Source organism: Calidris pugnax, unplaced genomic scaffold (genome assembly GCF_001431845.1).
Source record: "Calidris pugnax isolate Ruff unplaced genomic scaffold, ASM143184v1 scaffold268, whole genome shotgun sequence".
NCBI lineage: Eukaryota > Metazoa > Chordata > Aves > Charadriiformes > Scolopacidae > Calidris > Calidris pugnax.
Genome location: NW_015090983.1, coordinates 613,545 through 634,510, shown reverse-complemented (window position 1 = coordinate 634,510; position 20,966 = coordinate 613,545). Strand labels below are relative to the sequence as shown.

Here is a 20,966-nt window from a genome sequence, read left to right as displayed (position 1 = left end):
GAAATTCAGTGAATGTGTGTAGCCCTGAGCTATAAACGATGCAACAGTATTATTTACTAAGTTTCCATCTCTGCCTTGGTATCTATATCAGGTATGGAAGCATGACCAGACAGCGTGCCGTGTGAGACAACCGGCTGCCAGCCTGGCCCGTCTCTAAGCTTTTATGAGATTATAAAAGTGGTGTGAAAAGGATTAACACAAATATTGACTTAACTGTCAGTTTGTTGACTTAACTGTCCTGCACAAGTGAGACAGTGTCACACACAGACTGCTATTTCTGGCCTTGGACTGACTATCCTGGGACCATTCCCAGAGGAAGGGCATGAACGCAGGCAGGGGAAGTAACTTCAAGGGCCAGGCTGATCACACACAGACTGCTATTTCTGGCCTTGGATTGACTATCCTGGGACCATTCCCAGAGGGAGGGCATTGAATGCAGGCAGGGGAAGTACCTTCAAGGACCAGGGTGACCTAGTTCTACATCATAAAGATGGTTGCTGATAAAGCAAAAGCAATAGCTGGGTTCTTCAGAGCAGTATCAGCTGGGTCTATAACTGAGTTGTCTTTGATATTTTCATTCAATTGTGAGTTTTGTTTAAAAACAAATACACTCATCCAAAAAACTACATCCTGAAGTTTATCTAGGTGAGAAGTGGTCTGTCGAGTCTTATTGTTTTATTTACAACAGGCAAGTATTAGAGGAAATGTGTTTCATTGAAACAGAGCACTTGGTGGACATAGTTCCTTTTCCCAAGACATTTTACCAGACAGATTATTTTTCCTGGTTATGTGTCTTTAAACAGAGCACTTGGTGGACATAGTTCCTTTGTCCAAGACATTTTACCAGACAGATTATTTTGCCTAGTTATGTGTCTGGATTATCAATTAGAGGGCATCATCATCAAATGTCATTTTATTTTCTTTATTGCATAAAGGGAGTAGTGGATCTTTTCAAGCTGAAGGGATGTCTTTCCAAGACTAATATGGATGAAGAACTATCCTGAATTTGAAGTAAAATTTGTTGCTCTCTGCTATAGCATTTGCAATAAGACATTATAAAGAAATCTGAGTTCCACAGAGGAAGCAAACACAATTAACTCAGTCGCTAAAAGACCAGTCTGGTCTACACAACATTCCTGTGAGGAGGCTTTTTGCAATACCTAGAAATAGGCAGAGAGTAGCTCAGCGTGACATCCGTCCTCTCCCCTCCATCAGAGGGCAGTTCCCACTCTCACCTTAGTGAGAGACCTCAGGAACTTCTCCAAAGTCTTGCTTTATCTCAAGTTCACCTTTGCACATTTCCCTTCAATGACTAGTTACTGAACAAAGCGTGTGATAGAGACGTGTTGCAGCTCCTTCTGAGCAGGAGCCTCCGTGACAAGATTCATGAAACATTTCTTCTGACATAGTACTGCTTCCACAACCCCCCTTGTCCGATGATTTCCCACTTCTGCCATGAAATTAATAAATAAAAATCTGGCTTTTATTGCTATAGAGAGCAATTTTTCCCTTTTGGTCATCTACAATAAAAAAGGCTCTTCATTTCTGAAGCTGGAGAAATAAAGTTTGATTAAATGTCCATTGTCCCTCCATTTCTAGAGACGAGATTCTCTGCTTATATTAGTATAGGATTTTTCCTCAGGATTGTAACCAGGGAAGTGCCGTTTGTTTTCTTTGTTGATACTATTCTTGAAGGTGTCATCTCTTCCAGCTTTATTTGCAGTAACATTAGGCGGGTTTTTTTCAAAGTCCACCTGAAAGAAAAGAAAGAAAATACCCTAGTAGTTTGCAGCCTGTATTCACTGGTTTTTTCCTTTGCTTAAAGAGTATCTTGGTGCATTTTGAAATTTTGACATCCTTTCTTATAGATCTGTGGAGTTACTTCAGTACATGAAATGACTGTCAAGAGCTACAAACAGGAACTCTTTAGTTCACAACCACTGACTTTCTCATTCCCCTGGGGAAAGTCTTTGGCAAAAAAAACCCCCACAAAACCAACTTCTCACAACTCCTCTATACCTGTATAAGTCTTGAAATGTGCCCTCAGTGCACTCCCAATCACTTAAATTTAGTTTTTCATTTGCATATTTATCTGCATTTTAGTGGATTGGTTTATTTGCCTGGGCTATGCTTGCCTCAGTGGCTTAACATTGCAATTACTTGATTAATGTTGTTATTCTGCATTTTAAGCAAATACAAGGGGATAAATGCCTATGTGATTTTTTTTTTTCCTACTGCTTTTACTGAGGTTGTTTTTTTTTCTCTGGAAATTTCCGATGTCGAGCACCTAAAAGCCAAGTGAAACAGCTGAAGCAAATCTAGAGAGAGCCACAGCTGTGCTCCAAATCAAACCGTCAAACTTAATGCAAGCCTGGTGGAGAGACAACGTCTACCTTATCACTGCATGCTGTGAGCCTTGCAGCTGAAAGATTACTTTCAAGATTTAAAGGTACCTGTAGAGCTGAAAACTTACATACTGCTTTATGTCCCTTTTCTAAACCTAGTAGATTCGGCTAAAATGGAGCAATGTTGTTTTTCTGCAAACTGTTGTAACGCTGCAAGAAAGTGAGGTGCTCGTTAACGAGCTATGAAGCCCTGAAACACCTGGGGAAGGGGCGGTCCTATTTCTGTGGAGGTGGTGGGCGGGAACAGCCCAGGTGCTGGTGGGATCAATTCTGCCTGGTGGCTGGCTCTGCTGGCCAGGAGGGGAGAAGTCCTGGAGGGGAGGTGCCCTGCCAGGGCTGGAGGTGGAGATGGAAGCAGCAGCAGCAGGAGATCTTCATGGATGTGTGAGTACTAAAGTTTTTCTCTCTGTCTTGGGTGGGAGGAGGCTGTAGCTCAGTGAACTCCTCCCTGGGGTGTAAAGTGCAGTTTTGTCCCTGCTTGGCTGCCAGGGCAGGGAGAGGAGGGGTCATCCCCTGTTTCACGGGCTGCTGGCCGTCCTGAGGGCTGTTTGTCTCGAGACCCTGAGTCCCCGTGTGCTGCATAAACAGGGGAAATCGGTAACTTATTACTGACCAGTGCTGAGTAGGAGGGTTTGGCTGATCTCACTTCCAGTCCGTGGTGCCTGCGCAGCATCCCTTGCATAACTTTATAGGGTGATTGTGGAAAGCTGGGCTGCTCTTGTACGTGTGAGCACGTGTGCCCAGTGCTCCTGGGTGCTGGTAGGGCTGAGCTGATGGGTTTGGGTACTCACCTCCTGGCTGTTGTGCCGCACGCCGCACCAGAGAGAAGCTTGGAGTCTTTTAGACCAAAAGCAAAACGGGTTGCAGACTGGCTTAATTAACACTGGGGGGACATCTTCTCCTTTAGTAGGTCCTAAAAGGAGAAAATAACGATACCTAAATCTATGGAAAGCTAGGTGGGAGCCTTGGGAGCCTCAGAGCGTGGCGGGGGGGAGGAGGTGGGGAGAGAGCAGTATTGGAGCCCACTGTCCTGGAACAGGTTGCCTAGGGAAGTTGAGGAGTCCCCATCCCTGGAGGTGTTCAAGGCCACATGGGATGGGGCTTTGAACACCCTGGTCTAGTGGAAGGTGTCCCTATCCATGGCGGGGGTTGGAACTAGGTGGTCTTTAAGGTCCCTTCCAAACTAAACCATTCTATGATTCTTCTCCTGAGTCTGTGTCTTATGAGCTGCTTGCTGGGGGGAGGGGGGTTTAAAGCTCTTTTAACAGCCAAGTTGGATTCTTGTGCAAAAGCTTAGATAGATACATAGATAGATAGATAGATAGATAGAACCCCAACCTGTTATAAAGCTTATCAGCAGTCCTGTGATGGCACAGCCGAGACAACCAATAGCACTGAAGTACAGGTAGGACAGGGAGTACCAGGTGTCTGCCAGCAAAGGCCTGTGAAGAGGTGAAAAAAAGGGAAAGAAGTAGATAGTGATGACCAAGGGGTGTGTTCATATTGTCTCTGTCAGAAAAATGCAGCTCGTGCTGCAGTCAGTGTTTGATCTGTGCTCCCAGCCCCCTCGGCAGCGTCCAGCTGTACCCCAGACACACACTGTGCCAAAAGGCAGGCTGATGTGGTGACGGGGGGGAAAATACCTGTCTGGGGTCGCCGTGGGGGCCGCGGTCACCAGTGCCTCGGTGCTGTTGGCCAGCGTGCAGTTGAGAGTCGACAGATGCAGCGGAAGGGACTTTGTGGGCGGTGCAGGGTAAATGAAGGAGCCCGTGCCAGCCCAAAAGGCTAAGGCGATCCCAGCTAAGAGGCCTCCGGTAGCACCCTTGACAGGTAGAGAAAGATAACATTAAAGGTGATGCATAGGAACTGTGTCTTTGCAAATGTGAACTGGGCAGGAGTAGGTGATGACGGGTTGCAATCTCTGTCCGTGTAAATCAGTTGTGTTCTCTCTCAACCAAGGTAAAAACCAGACTGATTTATTGCCCTCTAGGAATAGGAGTTGAAGCAAAACTGTGATGACCAAAGCTGCAGTACAGAGTTTAGTTTTACTTCTGGGTAAACATGGTGGGACTGCTCATAGGGCGATATGAAATTCTGTTTCGCCTGAGCTAGCAGAGGCAGAGCAATTGGAATCACTCTGCGCATCCCAGGGTGAATATAGGCTGGGACAAGTTTTGAATATTTTTTTTTCCTTTTAATGAAAGAGGAAAAAAAATCCAAAATAAAAATAATTTTTACACAACCCCTCATGTGGATCTAATCACCAATTACTTCACAGTTGGATAAAGCTGAATTCAAATAGAATAAATTCAGACAGTAGAAAGGGACCTCTAAACAGATCTTGGATTCCTCAGGCTCTAAATCTGAAAAGCAGCCCAAAGACCAACTCTAAAACATCCAAACAATTTTTCAAGAAGGAGTAGTTTTAACCAAACAACAGGAAGAGATTTTTTTTTGTTTACCTTCCAGTTAGCACAAGGAAACACAATTCCCAGGGTAAATAATCCCAGCATGGGGCCCCCGCACATCCCGTGGATGGAGAGGGAAGCCTGTGGATGCAGAGAAGAGACTGGAGTTTAGTGAGGGACCGTGTGCAGTTCGGGTTTGGGTCTGTAATTTTTAGTGAGAAGTAGTGGGGGAGAAAGGGCCAACAGTAATTTCAGTGCACAGTCAAAGAAAGAATCGCACTCTCTATTGTTTCCCAGCAGTGCGTAAATAGTGAGGGAGTGGAGGGATTTATGATTTTTTTAGTTATTATTTTTCTAGTTATTCCCCTTAGCAGGGCCCACAGAAATTGTTCAGGTAATCTAGCAGTCCCTGGGGATGTCAGTTGTTATTCAGTTCATTCCATTTCCATTTGTTCATGTTCAGTTCATTGTGTTTCTGAAGCAGGAGAGATACCTGTACAACTCCTCCCAGCAGCGATGCCGCTGCAGCCATTGAAGTGCACAGGGTGCCGTATAATATACCTGGAAAAGATCAGGCAGGGAGGTTGTCAGTGCTGGTTAATAGCGTGGACAATTTCTAATTCATCTTGTGTCTGAAGTGACCAGGCAGGAGGAATTTGCACTTTGGGCTTTGATGCTTAAAGCGTGCTATTAAGGACCCGGCGGCGTCTTGTGTGAAGTTGGGTTTTTGGTTGATTGGTTTTTCTTATAAAACAGAACTTAGCAATGAAATTAATTTAGAAGTTATGCCTCATGTAGAAATATTTCTGTTGCCTTGAAAGCACACTTTTAATATAATCTAATGAATAAATTGAGCAATGATAAAGAACATGGCTATCTCACTCTGACACCAGTTTTAACTTTGTGGTAGACAATACTCTGTATGTAGCAGTCTTGAGGAAAGCCAGCCAAAGCTCATCATCTGGGCTGGCACACCTTGGTACGGGAGGTAAAAATTATCTTTCTAGGTCCTGAGTGTGAAACCTAAGTAGTAAGTAGAAAAGCAGGAACGGAGAAAGTTGGAGACAGTTACAGAGACAGATTAAGTTTTGGTTTGGCTCTTCTGTGATCTTCACAAAGATCAGTAAAGGGTTATGATACTATCACAATACTTATAAAAGGGTTATGCTATTACTGCAATACTTGTAAATAGCATCTTAAAAATTCAAACCACTGTGGATGCTTGATATTTTGATGGCGTGGTTTTCATTTGTGTTTTTACATTTTTATTTTTCTATGAAAACTGAACAACCTACTTATGCAATACTCTAAGTTTGAATAGAAATGTCTTATTTTACTACTAGAAAGTACTAATATTTAGTAATACTACTATAGAGTAATGCGGTAATAACTACGTTGATGATCTTTCTGTATTGTAAAGAAGATCCCAGAGTGTTCCCCAGTATTTTTAGTAGAAAAAACTTTTCAAAGGATTTTGAGTGCACCATATAGTGCGTGTGCTCAATTTTGCTGAAGCATCATGCTGTCATTCATCCTGAGAGTTTATAAAGGGTTGTGTTCTTGTGGAGGGTTCCTAAGCAGAAGTGTATTTTTGAAGTAGTGTCACTAGACAGTGCTCTTCACTACTCACAGAACTGCTCTGGGAGCCAACTGAGAGTCTGAGACTCTCAAGGCTCCAAGTTTATGAAATCCTGCCCTATTTTCACCTGTAATAATAGCAGCTGGGGGGTTGACACCTTTGCTGTTAAACAAATGGATCCCACCTGGGGTACCTACATAAGCCTTTGCTGATCCATGTGCTCATCTTCTCAGAGAGGTTTGGGAAAACTTTCTTGACCAAGTCTTCAAAGGTAACAGTTGCTAAAGCATTGATGCTGGCAGCCACTGTGCTGTAGAAAGGGAGAAGAATGTTAAGTGAAAAGGAAGCAAAATAGTCGGAAATAAAGTTGTATTTATAGAGTAATGCCGCCTCTTGATTAGCATCAATATTATAAATTGTGCAGTTCTTGAAGAGTATTTTTCACATGTAATGCAGATGCTGTTGAGATGTCTGCCTCTTCTGTGATTGCTACAGCCCTGCTTCAGGCTGGCACAGAACAAGATGAAAACTCATCCTGACTGACCCTTCAGTCTACTGAGCTGGAAAGACCCTCAAAATATAGATATGTTCCAGAATCAAGATACTGTTCCCTTACAAGTCAAAAGATGTGCAGTGACCAGTGCTTCTTCTGCAGAATGTCTGTTCCATTTTCTCTCCTAACAGGAAAATATTCACTTAGCTGACTTTTAGCCTAAGTGAATATTTGGTGAGTACTATCTCTGTGAACTTGTGACAATATGGCAGTGACAATACCTACAGCACAGGATTTGGCATGCTCTGCCCTAACTGTTCTCTTAGTGTCTGTCTGAAACTGACAGTGCCTTTCATGCAGGGACTTCTTTGTTTGGAGTTGGGTTTTTGGTGTTTGTTTTGTTTTGTTTGTTTTTTTCTCCTTTTTTGATAGTGCCCTCCTGCTTTTTCCACAGCTAGCAGTCATTAGAAACAACCTGTTGGAGATTGACTGTGACATTTGAACAATGTCACTGTGAACTTGATTGTTCTCTATATCTTATGTCCCATGAAGTATTCATGTTTGGCCTGTAGAGGGTAGAAACTGCAATAACATGCAGCTAGAAGAACATGCAGTTCTAAAACTTCACTGTGCAGACATCTCTTTTCCTACTCTAACTCTTTCATGTGCAGTCAGGTTAAATAAAGGTAATTTTGGCATGAGTAGCTCCAAAGGTATTTCAGGAAGCTGAGCTTGGTTTTTCTACTATTTTTCCTGTATTGATAATGTTATTGTAACATCTTGGGAGAAAGAAGATACTGGAAAGTGGACCTAGACTTTGGCATAAATATTATGTAATTCCTCAAAGCGCTACTGCTGCTTCCTAGAGATTGCTAAGGAAAACAGCTGGCTTTTCTTGGGGTTTCATGTTTTGACCTCCTCCTGGGTCCTCAAGAAATCAACAGTATGCAGCTAAAATGTCATTTTGGATTCACAGACCTTAGTGTTCCACTGAAAGCACAGGCGACAAACAGTCCCGGGACTCCTGGCATCGAAGAAAAAATGTCCATAACAAAATAAGGCATGAGCTGGGGTAGAAGAAGCACAAGAGCAACACAAGGAATTAGTTAAGATTTTCCTGGGGAATTGAAGAGATGTAGCTGCTGCTGAGCATGTTGCTAAATCATGGTTTTGTTCCAGTTTACTAGAGGTGTCAGATTTTGAGCTAAGGGGATGTTGTTTGGTAGAAGCAGTCAATCAGATTAGTACTGCAGGAGTGCTAGAATAGATACATAGATTCTAGCCCTGTTTTGGTAACCACCTTAGTGCCTGAGTGCTGAAAGGACATAAAGCATCTCACAAAACTTCAGCTGTCTCTATACGTGCTACATCTGTGCCAAAGCAGCTCCTAATTACAATAATGGGTATCTGTACCTGATCGGGTGCTGAAATGAAACTGGCAGTCCAAGGGTCACAGCTCTTGTAATAAGAGTACATCACCAAACCACAAAATACTGCACACATTAGGACTGTCCAAAGTCCCAGTAAATTCAGGTAGAGCGCCCTAGAACAGAGGAGAGAAACTGTTTAATAGAAGATAAACATAGAAAAGCTGTTACAAGTTAGTTCTAATTTTTTAGGGAGACACCTTAATCCAAGCTAGTTATATAAATTGAAGCTAGCTATATAATATCTTAAAGGCATCATCAGGGTAAGAAATTGTGTGTAATACTGATTTCAAAAAAAATGTAGAAAAATACAGCCTCTTTATGCAAGGATAGAGGTTCTAGGTAACTCTCTACTGCTGGAAGAGACCAGTAACTGGTAGGCAGATCAGGCTGCTCTGAGCACTGGGTCTGTCTCTCCTGTGCCCGGTAAGAGCAGATTTTGTCTGTTGGGAGTTGCTACTGCTGGATTCCCTTTAAGCAGAGTATTATGTTGTGTGGATCCTGTTGTGGTTGCAGTGTTGCCATTGCAAGGTGACAGGCTTGGTTGGGGTATTTTTGATTAATCAACGAAATGCATGTGGGTGGCAGCATCCGCCGGGGCGGTTGTGTGGCTGCTGTGCAGTAATCCTCTAGTTCCCCAGAGCTGCCAGATTTTATAGATGTAGATTTTATCTACATCGTGTTTGGGCATCACCTTACGTGAGGTCTCTTGCTCAGGCCAGTTCAGAACTGTGCTACTGGAGTAGGACCCGAAGGTCTTTCAGGATTTGTTACTACTGATGTTCTCACTGTTGTGAGTTCCAGACATTTTTCAGAGACTGAATTTCAACAGGATAAATTCGTGTAATCTGTTATGACCTTAAGAAAAATTAGTATGATTGCAGCTAGCAAAAAAACTGTTTGAAGAAGGAAAAAGATACCACCTTTATGCTTTAGCCAAGTGGGCAAGCAATTAGCACTAATCATGAAAAAATCTGGTTATTTAGCAAAATGTGCATCTAGCTATGCACATACTAATGTTGAATTTAAGGCAGGTAGTGGGCTGGAGACCTTTTTGCCTGTATTGTGAAGTTTCACATGGTTCTTTGCTATTGATTCTAATTATTCTTTTTCTAGTTCAGAATTTCAATAACTTATTGATTTCATTTTACTTAGATCATGACTTGTACTATAGTACCCCATTAAATCAATCACCACTTTGAATACAATAAATCTAAATACAATTTCAACAAATGCCTTTTTCCAATAAAGCTGTAGGTAAAACAACAACTGTGTGGGCATCTTTACCATGCTCTGCTTCCAAGGATTAATTTGACAGCCTGACTCTAAATTAATAAACTGCAAGAGGTAGATAACTACCTGGTTTTCTTTTTGCATTTATTTATGTAATTTAGGGCTAGAAGAAGTAAGATTGTCAGGGCAAAATTAACTCGCTACCACCCAATGGGGTCCCAATGTTTAATTAACATAACTGACAAACTGTTAGTATAATTCCATGTTAGTATGTTTGTTTTCTAGAATAGGTTAATGACAGGTAACTTACAGTTTAGCGTGCTTTTCTGATTTGCAAGAAATGCATCTCTGTATTGTGGACTGATTGACTCCATAGATCCCTAGCCATGTAAATGTTCCCCCAATAACAATTGTCCAAAAGGTATGTCGCCTCAAAGGATCGATGTCAAAGCTAGGAAAGGGAAGGAGAAGCAATTCAGTTTACATCTGTAAACACACGTTTATTTAGCAAGAGGTAGGTGGTTTTTCAGAAACATCTGGTATGTCCTACCCTCTGAAGGAGAAGCACCACATTGGCAATACTGTCTTCTAGAAGAGACAGCATCTACTGTGTTTAGATTTAGATTTGGAAGGTTTTTTTACTTTTATATTGGAACAAGTTACTGTCAAGTCAGGATAAACATATCATGCAGACTTAGAGCACCAATTAATTGAGAGAAATCACATTTATAAGGCTTTTTATGCTCAGATTTCAGATCTGTGTCATATTGCAGCAATAGACCTGCGAGATATCCTGCATGGGACCCTGTCCTCTGCAAGGAGAAAAGCTGCTTACTAAACTCTCAAAATCTTCCAAACTGTTAGTTACATCATCTTGATGCGTTATTTCCTTTACAAGAAATTGCTTCAGGTGCAGCGTTATCTGCTTTTAACAGCAAAATGTTATTACTCAGTAATTTTAACCAGTACAAGTACATCTTTGTCTTGCATCTGTCATCTTTGCAATTCTGCTAATCTTGATGCAGCAGATAACATTTGACCTTGCTGCTGGATTCTGTTGGTGACTTGCCTTGACCAATGAACTTTTCAATCAAGGCCCCAAACAGCCAAAGGAAGGTCAGTTTGCTATCCCAAATGCATTGGTGCACCATTGCTAGCTCCTGTGGTGATTCTTCTTAAAATGAAGCTTTTGTTTTATGCATCAGAAATGAAAGATATACACAAGTGGAAGGAATAATTGGGCTGCGTTTGTAGCAACACAAAGAAAAATGGCAAAGCTCTCTTTCAGTTCAGCATGGCTTTGATTTCTTCAAAGAGGTTAAGAGAAAGAGGAGTTAAGCTCTCCTGAAGTTTAGCTGCATTGCCAAGAACTGAAGAAATAGGGAACGGACTTCTCTAAGGGACCAAGGTTATTCACTGTTAGTATAATAAGTAATAATAATGAGTATTTTTAGCTTAGCGAGGATTGGGTTTCTAAACATTAAATATACAAAAAGAGAAGGTTTTCACCATTCATTTCTTACTCAAATATGTTTAGTCGTGATCCTTCATAGGCGCTTTCCCAGACTTTGGTTGTTCCACCATTCAGAGTAGTTCCTTGAATCAGAACGGTCACAAAGCCAGCCACCATGACGATCATTTGAAATGCATCTGTCCAGACAACAGCTTTTAATCCTCCCTAAAACAAACAGAAACTGTATGCTCTCATCTTCTTTCCTGTTGTACAAGTACAGCAAAAGGTAGAAAGACCCCTTATTTCAGGAGCTCATGAGCTGTATGTATAGCATCTAGCAAATCAAGCCTTTTCTTAAGCTTTCTTTATATTCTTCTACGAAGGTCTTATTTTTGCAGATCACAAAATGACATGGAGACTAAATTGTTTGTCTAAGCCACATTGAGGGTATTTGACCTCCAGTTAAATGCTTTTTTTTCCTGCCTCCTTTATACACAGTTGAAGACTGTATCATGGTGTGGAATAAAAGCTTAGGGAACACAACCTGGCCTGTGTTTGTTCTTCCCGTGGCACTCTGTACACGTCTCAGAGCCCAGCACTCCACAATTAACCTAACACAGAAAAATACCTTTAGAAAGTTTTCAATTATACTTTCTTCCATAGCTACTTTCATATTTGATAAAATTTGAAAAAAATTGATAGAATTTGATAAAATAGAGAAATGTAATAAGTGTTTTCTTTCAGGATGGGCTGAAATATTGAAAAAATCCATTAGTGGCAATGAGAACAGAACTGAAGTTGTGTCCTGAGCCCTAGGGCTCTGCCACTTCCACTGCCATGTTTATCTTTTCTAATCTGGAGTCTCCACTCAGAAGCAAAGCTCTCTATGACTGTTGATCATCCTTCCTAGGCTTTATCACTCCGTTCTTGATCTGGGAGGCACTTTTTTCATTACAATGTTTTTCAGCCCATAACTTGTAAAAGATAAGAAGAATCATCTTCTCAAAAGATTTAGTATGGCAGGGGCGGGTTATCGCTTCCTTATCTGGACTCTGCCTCCAGCTGTCTGGTTTAAACCTTGAGACATACAGCAGAGGATTTGAGAGGAAATTTTTATTTTTTTTCCTTCAAATAGACTAACTTGTACCACAGAGTCTAAAAGAAATTTATCTATTATATTACTTTAAACTTCAGTCACTCAGGCTGTATTTAGAAGCCTCCTATCTGCAATAGCCCGTCATGGATAAAGGATGGTTGAATTAACAATCTGTGCTCCAGCTGTTCGGATGTGCCTGTTACGTACCAGAGTGCAATAGAAAGTGCAGACCATTCCTGTTGCCACTACAGAGCCCCAGAGATCAAATCCAGTGACTGCGAAACCAAAGAAAACCAAATGGTTAGTGAAATGAGGGTAGGTCATTGGGGTGGGAACAGAAAAGCTGTGATCCTTTATCCTGGAAGGATGCGAGTAATTATTAATTTTTTGTGTCTATTAGGAGCTTTGCTGAATTGTTCAGATTTCTTAACGCTACTGGGTACTGTTTTGCGTTGTTGATTTCTTGCAAATTGTATTTAACTAACTTTCAAGCGTGGAAAAGTAATATGCAAGAAGAATAATTGCACAAAGAAAAACATCATTCCTATGGGGCACCATTTTATAAGCAATGCTTTCGTTCTGTTCTTAGTCCAGAATTTTCTCCTGAGAAATCAAGTTCTTCACAGATTTCAAAGAGTCCCAAGGAAAAAAAAAAACAACCCCAAACTAAATTCCATTCTCCACTACTAGGAACAGTTTAATTCTAAAATGTGCTGCGTTAAAACAATTTTGCATGTTCATTTTACTTCATAACGTTACTTTATACAAGATATACAAGTTTTGGGTTGGCTTATATTGAGGTCTCTTCCACCAGGCATAATTTGTGAGGGCAAATCTATTTGTAAAGGTTCTCTTATTAGCAAAGTTAGTATGGCCTGATAATGAACATGAACTCTTACATAAAATTCAGTTGAGGTCCGGAGGAAGAAAGCTCTGTGAGCTGTGTGAGGTGGGACTGGACAAACTGGATGCAACTCACATGACAAACAATGAAAAGAGGCACCCAGCTTCTTCCTAGTCAATTTTGGTGAAATCAGGACTTGGGCCATGGTGATTTCTTATGTCCTGTGGCAGTAAAATTGCTCACCCCATCTGTCATGATGGATGCTGTATGCCTGGTTTGCCAAGATTAATTAAAGTGTGTGGACGGCAGCACAGCGTTCAGCTCCAGGAACAGGGAATGGAGCTATGCCTGTGGGAACCTGAACACGGGAGACAGGGAAGGGGGGAATCAAAGTACAGAATACAGTCTTGGATCACCAGCTTGTACCGTGAACTTTGTCAGGATGTTGAGAAATTGTTCATTGCTAACCTCTTTGGGGTGATTACTCGGTGCAAAGGAGAGCACCAGAGCAAATGCAGGGCTCCTGCTGGTGTGAGAGAGATTTAGGCAGTCAGAAATACAGAGCTATGAGGTGCAGGCAAAAACCTTCTTGTAGAACATTTGAGGAATTTTGTTTTGGACTTAAATTTATCTATTTTCCTGAGTTCAGTTATTCTGGTTGTCTTGTGGTGTGGGTATTTGGGGTAGCCATGTCGAGCAGCATGGGAACTCACCTTGGTTGAGCGCCAGCGATGGAGCATAAACCACTATTCCTGTGTAAAGGATCTGAAGGAGAAAAAGGTCATGATAAAAAACCACATGTATGTGAATGCTCAGTGATAAGGCTTCTATTTAGAGTGTTTTTTAGAGCAGAATACCAGATCCAGAGATACGTTTCGATCAGCTTGTATCGTACATAGCTTTCTGTTTCAGCCTTTACAAAATAAAAAACTTTTATTTAATTGTTTTCTGATGAAAGGACCATTATCTGTCTTGGTATTACTTATTTCACCCAATGCTAAGATGACTAATGACAAAAATATCCTAGTCAAATGGTTAGCATTGGGTGAAATAAGTAATACCAAGATGGCTAGATGACAAAAATATCCTAGTTAAATGGAAAGAGGAACTTTCAGAAAAACAGAAGCATTGATGCAGAGAGATCTTGAATTGATTTTGCAAATTTAACTTTTCTTGTTCCACTCAGTCCCTTTCAAAGTAGTTGACTCAATGCCCTTTGTGTGTATGTTCTGACAGAATTGAGGGAGAAACAAAGTCTTAAAGTCAATAAGCATTCAAATATATTGCTAAATTTGGAATTAATAAAACTGAATGAATGTAGAAAGCAATGTCTTCCAATATCCCATCAAATTCCATCTTTCCATCAAATACATTAGTTTTGTAGTCTTTTCTGAAGGGCTCTGCTGGGACTATCATGGGGCTGGGGGTACCAGGACATCCCCAGGAGATGCCATGTGCAACAGCTTTCAAACGGGGTAGCTTCATCTCAGTGTTATAAATGGGTAACTGGTGAACTGAATGTTCAGCTCATCTAGTACAGCTCATCTAGCTTTGCAAGCAGGAAAGAATCCACTCATTTGGAAAGAGAGAGGCTTCAAGAGAACATAAAGAGACCGAGAATTTGAGGTGCTATGAGCATACAGCACGACACCCAAGTGTCAAAGACATCAAAAATGGCATTTTTAACCCCAAACAGAAAAAAAAAAAGCTAGAAAGGTGTCAAAGACATCAAAAATGGCATTTTTAAACCCAAACAGAAAAAAAAGCTAGAAATCTAGGAAGGCAACCATTCTTTCTTTTTAATGTTCACAGTCCAAGTGAAAAAAAATTAAGAAAAAAAATAATACCCATTAAAACATTTCATTGTACAATATGTGCAGTCTGACATGAGTCCATCAAAAGAGATGTTGAGTGAAATTAACATAATGAAAGAGCCAATGTCATCTTACCGTCTGCACGATGTAGATCAATGTTGCAGCAAGACGGACAACCTTGTTAAATCTTAACTCCAAATACTAGGAAAAAGAGAAATCTTAGTCGATTGCACATGTAGCACCTGTGACACAGCTATTAACCTTCTGTTTGCCCTATGTAACAGCTTGCTATGCAAGTAAAATTACTGGCAGCTGGCACTACTGCTATGAGTAATGAACAGGAGAGCATGATTTTTTATTACGTATAGCAATAATTACCTTTTAAGAAATTTTCTCATCAGTAGAAAGTACTAGAGATTATATGTTGGGTTGTAGTATTCAATATCTACTTCCTATCAGGAATAACTGGAAAAGCCCAGGGGCTACAAGGAAAATAAACTTCCACTTTAAAGGAAAGTATATTCCAACTACACAAAGAGGAAACTTGAGGTAATTTCTAAGAGAAATAGCATTGACTTCTGTAGTGACAAAAGCAGTGGTGGAGCAGATGGAGGAGTAGCAACAGAGGCTTTCATAGTGCTTGAACTAAGCTGGCTTTCTCATATCCTGTGTCCCAGTCTAAAGCCAAATCTGTACATCCTCAGCAGGGAGAAGCAAGTGGCATTCTTATGGAATTCTAGGTAGATGTAGAGAGTCATTCCCAGCTATCACACAAGTGTGGAGGTGAGTAGATCTCTAGCCTCAAAAGCCCTGAGTCACCACCTGGAGTCTCTCTGTAGAGTAGACCAAAAAAAAAAAAAATTCAAAGCTGCATTGCTAACCCAGTGGCAGCCTCCTGCACAGCCTCAGGTGGGCTGGGTCTCTCCTTGGGCCATAGTCCCATGTGCTTCCCAGCAGACACCAGGCACAGGCTGTACAAGCCCCTCTGGTCCAAGTCCCTAGGCATAGTACTTCCACAGCAGTGGGTATCGGGCTCTTCTCTCAGGTAGCAAGTCATAGGACAAGAGGAAATGGCCTCAAGTTGCACCAGGGGAGGTGTAGATTGAATATTAGGAAAAATTTCTTCACCAAAAGGGTTGTCAAGCATTGGAACAGGCTGTCCAGGGAAGTGGTTGAGTCACCATCCCTGGAGATATTTAAAAGACGTGTAGATGTGGCGCTTAGGGACATGGTTTAGTGGTGGACTTGGCAGTGTTAGGTATACAGTTGGACTTGATGATCTTAAAGGTCTCTTCCAACCTAGACGGTTCTGTGATTCTTATTAATTTTATTCATGTTCCTCTTTCTTGTGTCTCTTGCATAATAAACCCCACAGTTTTCCATACAAATCAATAGCTGATTTATGTAACTTAACTTTTTTCTGAAAATAATTAATGGAGTCCTGCAGAGTCATCTTTCCAGCATGCTTGAAGGGACTCTGACTACAGTGACACCTGTGGTGGTTCAGGTGAGAGAAGTAATTAATTTTTTGATCTTGCATCAAAACCAGCTAGAAAATGCAGTTCCTTGTGGCAATAGGAACCTGTAACTGAAATATTTCCAAATATCCAGGCAGAGTTGTTTGACCAAAGCACCTCCCTCAGTTTGGACTTAGAGAACACGGGCAGCCTTGGTTACCAAGAAGCTCCTCATGAACTAACCTGGCTTTCTTAATCCAATTTTTGTTTAGTTGAAACTGCCCACAAACAGGAGCCAACAAATTTGAATAAAGTGACTAAAAGGATATTCCAAATGCTGAGAATCTGTCCTATGGGTTTGCAGATGACAAGGGCTGCACGCTGTGCTCATAGCAATAACATCACAAGGACTACTGGTATATTTTAATTATTACTTTTTTACCGCTTAACTGTCCTATAAAGAAAATAACATGTTCCAGGAAGAATGCCAGGCAAAAACTCTAGAAAATTCAGAGGTTGTTCATTTGATTTCTTAGAGAATCCCTGAATTAATTTTCCAGCCCTGACTTTTTGGGATTTTTGGGAGACCTGCCATCTTCTTCCTCTTTCTCTCTTCCCCCTGCTCACCTTTTTAGCTATCAAATAGTCCATTTTTATAGTAAATTGGATCAAATTGCCAGATCTAGATCAAGCTTGATTTGGACACAATTGAATTTTGTTCTGGAAGTCTGTCTTTAATACCCACTCTCTCAACCAGAGTGGAATAGTTATTTATAAGAACAAAAACATTTGGATAGACTTAAAATATTTTCCGTCTGTAACTTAATTTGGTGCTGGTATTTAAACCTGTCTTTGCTATATTTACATAACAGGAGCTCTGAGCTTAATTTGTGCTTTCAACTTATGCAATATAAATAACTTGTTTGAATTAATGCAACCAGTTAGTAAAAAATATTTAACGTATCAATACAATTTTTCTGTAAAATAATGCAGAAAATCTTCTGACAGATTTTTTCTGTAGAAATATCTATCTACATGATGTGCATACATGAGAGCAGTGCCCTTTTTTATTATTTTTACTTACCTCATAAGTGCTTGTAATGCCAGATCTGTAAAATACAGGTAGAAAAAGTTCAGCAGTAAAAAAGATGACAAGCGCATACGAAAGAAAGAACAGCACAAAGGATGCCCCGTAGCGATAAACTTCAGAGGGTGTCCCCAGAACGGTGACTGCTGACATGAAGCTTGATGTGAGAGAGAAAGCTATTGGCCCACATGTCATCTGCCTACCACCCACCAAAAATTCCTTAGAAGTTTTCTTTTTCCTCTCTTTAACTGCGAAAAAGACTCCAATGCTAGCACTTACTAAAAACAGTGCTGCAAAAACAACATAGTCCCAAGCCACAAATTTTTTCACTTCTGGAGCTACAAAGTTTGACATAGCACCAGTTGGGCAATTCTCCGATGGAAAATTCTGTTCTTCTCTTGCTCTAAACAGATCGACTTAGTTGACGGCAAAGTAGAAGCTTATCTGTAGCTCATCAATGACAAATATTCAGCTTGGAGACTCGTTTCTTTGTAATCCAGTTCACCCCTGAGGAGGCAAAAAGAAAATAAACTAGTAAAAGGTGAGTTAGGAAGGTGCTGAATGCACTTAGACCCTAGTGCTACTGATGCTTCTGTCAAGGAGGCTGGAGCAGGGGACTTAGCTGTGAAATCTGTAGTACGCTCCCTTTTTATCTGTGAGATTTTAATTTAAGGTTAAACATTAGCCTGGCACGTTGACTTGATCTGACTCCAAGCATTCTAACCTCTCAGCATTTTTAAATAATAAAGTGAGAGCAATAAAGAAAGAAATAAAGGAGAGCAAAATGAAGGAAAGCTCCGTTTACGGACCTATGACCCCACTGATAAGTTTGCTTTCAGAGGAGCAATTCCCTCATATCGTTAAAAACTAAACTTGGACATCAGTGATAGGATTCAGAATTGTCCTTTGGCACTCCAAGTATGCTCCGTGGTAGACCCATGGAAGTTTAGGCTGCTTTAAAGAGCTGGAGCCTTTAATGGTTCAAAGTAGCTGTGGTGGCTCCCCCTCACCCAGCCTTGGTGTATTTGGGAGCCCAGCAGGCCTCCGTGCTCCACTGAGGATGACTTTCAGTTAGCAACTGTCCACTATTAACAGGAATTTTAATTATAGCTTATACAGGTCCATGTGCAAGGTGGCTTATTTTATTTATCCATGTACAGCTTGGTCAGACCTGTAGGACAAAAGGGCCAAAGAGAAGCAAATCAGAAGGCAGCAAATCTTTCCTCTTGTAAGTATATCTTAGCATAATTTTTTGAATTCAATTAATTAGGTTTTCCTTGTGTGGTGGGGGTTTTTTGTATGTGTTTTGGTTTTTTTTTTAATAAGTATGTACTTGTTTTATCTCGATCTATGTCATGACAATACATTTTCCAAAGAAGCAGGCAATGACTTGTCATTGTGAAGGATTAACTTGTACAAATAGGGAGTGTGTGTGTGGTCACAGCCCTGAAGGAAGGAATTGAAAGGTGGAGCGTACATTTTGGAGACAATAAAGAGATGTGGTAACCCTGGGTAACCTTTAGTAGCAAAAGTCCTTTTCCCATCCATCTGCTCAGGAGAAAGAGCAGTACATGTACAGCAACCTTCAGTGCTTAGCATGGAGTCAAAGCAAATCTAGGAGAGCCTATGGCTGGAACTGACTTCTTCTGTCCATATGCGCAGTAGAGACTGTGAAATTTTTGTGATCAATTTTGGTGAGACCAAGTGTGGAAGGGGGAGTTTAAAAGTCTATTGCTGCTGCAGAATGTGAATTTAAAAAAAAATAAATAGTAAAAATTCAAAGATACCTCCTAGAAGGCACTGCTTTGATTAAATACTTTTAGTTTAAAAAAGTGTGAAATCCTTTTTGTGAGGTATGATCCAGCGCTCTGTGAAAGCCTGGATATCAAATAAAGGCACATCAGTTGCCACAGTACTTGTTTGTGTGCTGTAACCTGCGGGTAGTGCGGTGGGGGGACCAGATGAGAGAGCAATAAACCATCTTGCATTACTTTGGATCAGTCAAAGTGAGCCATTATAGGTAAATGCTCTGTAAATTCTCATCCAACCATCACGCAGTAATTTATTTATCCAAGTATACCCCATTTGCTGGTTAATATTTCTCTTTTGTACAGAACAAATGTCTTAAGGTGGTGTCCACTCTCAAAAAAAGCAGCGACTTTTACTTTCCAGGTATTCCTCTGCTTTTGGGTGTTGGTTTTTTCCTTTTATTTTTTTCTCCTTTTATTTTTCCTCCTCAACCACGTAAGATGTTTTAATTCATACCAACAGAGTCTGATTAATTAAATGTCTCTGGTAATGGTAAAAGCCATGCTATTACAATGGTGAGGTTCTAGAGTCAACTATCAACCCAGGCTGGCAGGAGGCTAATTTAATGGGGTATGAATGCAGCACGTAGGGCTGACCAGGCCAACCACGTGGGTGCTTCTTCCCACAAACCACAGCCCATCGCTACCTCAGTCACGACAACGCCAAGGGAATTCACAAAAAGCTGCAAAGAAACAAACTTGAGGGTCTTTCCTCTTAAACTCGAGGCACTGAGCTGCACCGTGTAAATAAGACTGCATCAGTCTTACTTTGCTGAGAGGGTGGAGAACTGTTTGTTGGGGCCTGGGATAAAAATTCGTTTTAAAAGTATGAAAAAAAAAATAAGTTCATCTGTGTCAAGAAGGTTTCAGCGCTGGTCATGTTACCAGAGAAAGTCTAAGTGGAAGATCCCTGTAACTTCCATTCTAGGAAACATAAATGTAGTGTAATATATTATTACTGGCTTGAATAGGTTTTTTTAAATGACCTGTTTGCCATCAGTTAGCACTGCTAATTAGCAGCTGGGCTAACTGCGCTGTCACATAGTAATGAATAAAGCTGCCTGTCAACTCACATGGGCTCAGTGCATAATAATTTGGGTTGGATTCCAAGAAGCTTTTCCAAACAGCAGAATTCCTATTGGCATAAATGTAAGCCTACAGAGATTTTTTTTATTATTATTATTATTCTTTTAAAATTATAAATGGTCTTTCTTGCAGGAAAGTATTTTTTGGATTATAGTATTTTACATAGAAAGTAGGGAAAAGCTAATGGGATAATAAACTGGAAATCAAGTTAGAAATGTAAATTTGTATATTATTCTATAGCCCTCTGATAGTCTTTCATCATAGCTTCATGGTATTGTTCAGGGTAGCTATTTTTGCTAACTCTTACATAGAATAAAAATACTATACCTTAGAAATACAACTTCTGAAGGAGAAATATTACTTCAAAATAGCATGAAAACGCTTGTTATTCTGTCATGATGATGTTTCTTAGCTGGTAATTATTGAAATTTTTATTTCCTTGAAATAATAAGGTTTTGTATTCTATTTGTGAAAACTGCTGTGAAATTAGTGTTAGCCAGGGTAACCAAAGGAAGAAGCGTGATTATGGTGTTTCCTCATCTTCTAGGAGATTAACAGCTTTCAGAGCTTTAATTTGCTGAGTCCTTTTACTTTCTCTCCCTATTAGCCTACGATGTCAGTTAGATATTAATGTAATGATAAGAACAGTTTCAAACTGAAAAATCTGCCAGGTTTTGGTGCCCTTGTGCTGCCCACATGGGATGGCATCACTTTGCATAACCATGGATGACGTTCATTGGGTTTAAACCACTCACTTCAAGGTCACATTTGACCAT

The 20,966-nt window shown here is 40.6% G+C and overlaps 1 protein-coding gene across 1 annotated transcript; it reads right to left on the bottom strand.

Moving 5' to 3' along the window:
- Positions 1-1,595: 1,595 nt before the first annotated feature.
- SLC5A12 (solute carrier family 5 (sodium/monocarboxylate cotransporter), member 12) lies at positions 1,596-17,650 on the bottom strand. Its single transcript, XM_014953779.1, has 15 exons — positions 17,294-17,650; positions 14,888-14,953; positions 13,652-13,703; positions 12,302-12,369; positions 11,069-11,223; positions 9,856-9,996; positions 8,299-8,428; positions 7,864-7,952; positions 6,590-6,702; positions 5,307-5,374; positions 4,868-4,954; positions 4,049-4,227; positions 3,744-3,847; positions 3,197-3,318; positions 1,596-1,754 (listed from the first exon to the last, which is right to left on the bottom strand). The coding sequence occupies exons 1-15, from the start codon at positions 17,648-17,650 to the stop codon at positions 1,596-1,598; spliced, it is 1,890 nt and encodes a 629-aa protein (XP_014809265.1).
- Between the last annotated feature and the right edge of the window lie 3,316 nt (positions 17,651-20,966).